This window comes from Carlito syrichta, unplaced genomic scaffold (genome assembly GCF_000164805.1).
Source record: "Carlito syrichta isolate Samal-C Ts95f unplaced genomic scaffold, Tarsius_syrichta-2.0.1 Scaffold315405, whole genome shotgun sequence".
Taxonomy (NCBI): domain Eukaryota; kingdom Metazoa; phylum Chordata; class Mammalia; order Primates; family Tarsiidae; genus Carlito; species Carlito syrichta.
Window position 1 is genome coordinate 556847 of NW_007259501.1, and position 2924 is coordinate 559770.

General features: G+C 54.2%; 1 protein-coding gene across 1 annotated transcript in view; it reads left to right on the forward strand.

Annotated features, from left to right (window-relative positions):
* Positions 1-2181, forward strand: part of GLI3 (GLI family zinc finger 3) — a 272082-nt gene extending 269901 nt beyond the window's left edge. The window contains 1 exon segment of the mRNA XM_021706299.1: positions 1-2181. This exon segment is cut by the window's left edge and continues 20 nt beyond it. Within this exon segment, the coding sequence (XP_021561974.1) occupies positions 1-1907 (1907 nt within the window). The 3' untranslated portion in view covers positions 1908-2181.
* The last annotated feature ends 743 nt before the right edge of the window (positions 2182-2924 follow it).

Consider the following 2924-nt stretch of genomic DNA (forward strand, 5'->3'; position numbering starts at 1 on the left):
TGGAGAGGATGAGCCTGAAGACCAGGATGGCCCTGCTCGGGGACGGCAGGGAGCCCGGGGGGCCGCTGCCCCCCGTGAACCCCCCGCGGAGGTGCAGCGACGGGGGCGCCCACGGCTACGGCCGGCGCCACCTGCTGCCCCACGACGCGCTGGGGAATGGCGTGAGACGCGCCAGCGACCCGGTGAGGACGGCCTCGGAGGGCCTCTCCTTGCCCAGGGTCCAGCGTCTCTGCAGCCTCGGTGGCGCCAATCCTCCGGGTTTGCCTTCATCTGTGGAAAAGCGCGACCTGGTGCTCCCGAACTACGCGCGGCCCGAGGGCGGCCCGTCCCGAAACTTCCGCTCGTCCCCCTGTCCTCCCAGCATCACTGAGAACGTGACCCTGGAGTCCCTGACCATGGACGCCGGGGCCAGCTTGAACGACGAGGATTTCTTGCCGGACGATGTGGTGCAGTATTTAAATGCCCAGAACCAAGCAGGGTACGAGCAGCCCTTCCCCAGCGCCATCTCCGAGGACTGCAAAGTGCCCCACGGGCCCGATGACTTTGACCCGCCCGGCCTGCCGGACAGCCACATCAGCCAGCAGTACCATGCCCTGGAGCAGCCGTGCCCGGAGGGCGGCAAAAGCGACCTGCCCATTCAGTGGAACGAGGTCAGCTCTGGCAGTGCCGACCTGACCTCCTCCAAGCTGAGATGTGGCCAGAGATCGGCGGTGCCACAGGCTCGAGCCTTCGGGTTATACAGCCACATGGTCACCCACCCGCAGAATCCCTTGAGGAATGGGGTTGGGCCCACTGGGGGATATCAGACCCTTGGGGGGAGCAGCGGCTCCTATGGTGGCCCAGAGCACTTGGTGATTCACAGCAGCAGCGGAACAGGCACCAGCGGAAACACCTTCCACGAACAGCCTTATAAGGCCCCGCAATATGGGAGCTGTCTCAGCAGGCAGCCCACGGCCCCTGGTGCGCTAGACGGAGCCTGCGGTGCCGCGCTTCAAGGGTCAAAGCTGAAAAGCACCACCCTGCAAGGCAACGGGAGCCAGCTGAGTTTCGGCCTGCCAGTGGTGCCAAGTGAGTCCACTGGCAGCACAGTGGATGGCATGCAGACCCAAGACCCGGTGGGACAGGGGTACCTGGCTCACCAACTCCTCAGCGACAGCATGCAACACCAGGGGGCAGGCCGCCCTGGCCAGCAGATGCTAGGGCAGGTTAGTGCTACCTCACATATCAACACCTATCAAGGGCCTGAAAGTTGCCTGCCAGGGACTCACAGCATCGGCACCCAGCCCTCGAGCTTGGCGGTCGTCAGGGGCTACCAGCCGTGTGCCAGCTTTGGGGGCAGCAGGCGCCAGACTTTGCCGAGGGGCAGCCTAGCTCTGCAGCAAGGACAGCTTGGTGACACGAGTCAGACCTGCAGGGTGAATGGCATCAAGATGGAGGGGCAAGGGCAGCCCCACCCGCTCTGTTCTAACATGCAGAATTACTCTGGTCAGTTCTATGACCAAACCATGGGCTTCAGTCAGCAAGACACGAAAGCTGGTTCCTTCTCCATTTCGGAAGCCAACTGCCTGCTACAGGGGGCTGGCACCGAAAACTCCGAGTTACTTTCCCCAGGTGCTAACCAGGTGACAAGCACAGTTGACAGCCTTGACAGCCATGACCTGGAAGGGGTGCAGATTGATTTTGATGCCATCATAGATGACGGGGACCACTCCAGCCTGATGTCAGGGGCCCTAAGCCCAAGTATCCTTCAGAACCTTTCCCATAGCTCCTCCCGCCTCACCACGCCCCGAGCGGCCCTCCCGTTCCCAGTGCTGTCCGTGAGCACCACCAACATGGCTATCGGGGATATGAGTTCTTTGCTGACCTCCCTTGCGGAAGAAAGCAAATTCCTTGCAGTTATGCAATAGGCGTTAGGAAGAAAGGACTGCAAACAAACGTAAAACTATAGGAGTTGAAAAGACTAAACTGACTTCGTTTTTTGGCTGGTCTGTTTTTTTTTTTTTTTTTTTTTTTTAAGTTCTGTATGTATTTTAGCAATCTCATCTCACCTAACTGGGATGTGTTTCAAATATATTCCTTTTATGGAAAAGGACTCTGAAAAACCCTAAAGTATTCTAGGGAGAAACTGTCTTCCATTTCAGTCTTGAGTCAGTATTGTTACACTCAAACCACCCTCTTTTTTAAAACTGTAAGCCCACCCCTTTTTTTAGTAAACTGATGTAAATGTGTGATGTGCATGTTCTTCTTTCTTTGAGAGGATCCGTCAAATGAAAGGATTTGACACATTTCTCTGTTGCTCAAAGGAAACAGGAGTTGGTATGCTTGTGACCAAGGGGTTACACTTCCAACTTTGTAAACTTTTATTTACATATGCTCAGTGTTTTGTTTTTGTGTTTTTGTTTTAGTTTTAATTCCCACATTGGGCACAAGAATCAGAATATGGATAGTGAATTTAAGAATCTTTAGAGGGTGCACTGTAGCATAGATGACAGATTTTTGACGTATTCCCCACCCCCGATTCAGATCAGGGCATACTTCCAACAGCGACGCAGAAGTGGAAACTTGGGGCTCTTGCAAATGAACTAGCTGCTGACAGTTTTGGTTTGCAACTCTTCATGTCCGTAAGTGCGTGTAGAGGGTACATCTGTCTGGCTGGTTCTCAGTTATCTCGTTTGCTTCTTCTGCTTCTACCTTCATGAGCGCTCAGTGCTGTGCAGCATTGCAGGGACAGAGAGGGGACAGGCAGTTGGTGCTACTTTTATCTGTTCCGGTAAAAAGTTAGATAGTAGATGGAAGCGATTGGGTATAATTAGTTGGGGAAACGTTTGTGCGTTTGTTGTATTTGTTGATTAGTTTCATCCCCTTCCTCATTACCATAAGTAACTGAAAATTGATTCTATCTAGCTCCAAGTAGATAGGCATGT